The sequence below is a fragment of the Pyrgilauda ruficollis genome, unplaced genomic scaffold (genome assembly GCF_017590135.1).
Source record: "Pyrgilauda ruficollis isolate IOZ18807 unplaced genomic scaffold, ASM1759013v1 scaffold3343, whole genome shotgun sequence".
In the NCBI taxonomy this organism is placed as follows: domain Eukaryota; kingdom Metazoa; phylum Chordata; class Aves; order Passeriformes; family Passeridae; genus Pyrgilauda; species Pyrgilauda ruficollis.
In genome coordinates this window covers 1-1821 of record NW_024524760.1, presented here as the reverse complement: position 1 = coordinate 1821, position 1821 = coordinate 1, and the positions used below count along the sequence as shown (strand labels likewise).

At 51.8% G+C, this 1821-nt stretch overlaps 1 protein-coding gene across 1 annotated transcript; it reads left to right on the top strand.

Annotated features, from left to right (window-relative positions):
• Positions 1-36: 36 nt before the first annotated feature.
• Positions 37-1718, top strand: LOC121357456 (gamma-aminobutyric acid type B receptor subunit 1-like; the record flags this gene model as incomplete). The annotated part of the gene is made up of 3 exons (XM_041474720.1): positions 37-159; positions 384-449; positions 1527-1718. Coding segments are annotated over exons 1-3 (381 nt in total), but the record flags the coding sequence as incomplete, so codon positions are not given.
• Between the last annotated feature and the right edge of the window lie 103 nt (positions 1719-1821).

Genomic DNA, 1821 nt, shown 5'->3' with positions numbered 1-1821 from the left:
CCCAACCCCATTTTTGGTGCCCCCAACCCATTTTTGATGTCCCCATGTCCCCACCAGACCCTGGACGACCTCGACCGGCGCGTGAAGGAGGCCGGGCTGGAGATCACCTTCCGCCAGAGCTTCTTCTCCGACCCCTCCGCGTCCGTCCGCAACCTCAAGGTGAGACCCCACCCCCACCCTGAGGTCCCACCCCACCCTCGGGACCAACCCGAGGTCCCATCCCACCTTCAGGACCCTCCCCAACCACGGTGGACCCCCAAAAAGTGGAGAAACCACCCCAAAAATCCATTGGGGTCAATGAGGAATGGGCGAAGCGGTGGGAGAGGGAGGCAAATTTATGCAAATGAGGTGGGCGGGGCTTTAAAAACCATCCAATCCCGCAGCGCCAGGACGCCCGGATCATCGTGGGGCTCTTCTACGAGACGGTGGCGAGGAAGGTCTTCTGTGAGGTGGGAACGGGGTGGGAACGGGGTGGATTCCGGTGGTGGATGATGGGAATTGATGGATTGTGGATGGATGGAGATGGATGATGATGATGATGATGTTCAAGTTGTCGTTGGTGGCTCCCAAATGCACCTCAGTAGGAACCCCAAAAACGCCCTCAGAGTCCGACTGACGCCCCAAAATCCATCCCGGTGTCCAAGTCCATCCTGGGCTTTGGCAGCCCCAAAATCCTCCTTGGTGTTCCCAAAATTCTCCTTGGTGACCTCAGATTGTCTTTGGTGGCCCCCAAAGACGGATCAGTGGTGGATCAATGGTGGAACTTGATGGATCATGGATGGATCATGGATGGATGAATGGATGGAGATGATGATGACGGATCAGTGGTGGATCAATGGTGGAACTTGATGGATCATGGATGGATGGATGGATGGAGATGATGATGATGATGATGATGATGGATCAATGATGGATCAGTGGTGGAACTTGATGGATCAATGGATGGATGGAGGTGATGGTGATGATGATGGATCAATGGTGGAACTGGATGGATCATGGATGGATCAATGGTGGATCAATGGTGGAACTTAATGGATCATGGATGGATGGATAGATGGAGATGATGATGATGATGATGGATCAATGATGGATTGATGATGATGGATCGATGATGATGGATCAATTATTGATCAATGGTGGAACTTGATGGATCATGGATGGATGGATGGAGATGATGATGATGATGATGATGATGATGATGGGAATTTATGGATCATGGATGGATGGATGGATGGAGATTGATGATGAAGATGATGATGATGGATCAATGATGGAAATCAATGGATCATGGATGGATGGATGGATGGATGGAGATGGATGATGGATTCCAATGAAGGATGATGATGATGATGGATCATGGATGATGGATCAATGATGGATCAATGGTGGAAATCGATGGATCATGGATGGAAATGGATGATGGATTCCAATGATGGATGATGATGATGATGATGGATCGATGATGGACACTGATGGATTCCAATGATGGAAATGACGAATCACGGATGATCTCCCCACCCTTCCAGGTCTACAAGGAGAAGCTCTACGGCAAGAAGTACGTCTGGTTCCTGATTGGCTGGTACGCCAACAAATGGTTCCGCACGCCGGACCCTTCCATCAACTGCACCGAGGCCGAGATGGCCGAGGCCGTCGAAGGTCACATCACCACCGAGATCGTCATGCTCAACCCCGAGAACACGCGCAGCATCTCCAACATGGTACTGGGAGCACTGGGAGGGCTCAGCCCACCCAACCCTTGGGTGACCCTTGGGTGGTGGCCAACCCAACCACGGGGTCACCTTTGGGTGGTGGCCAACCCAA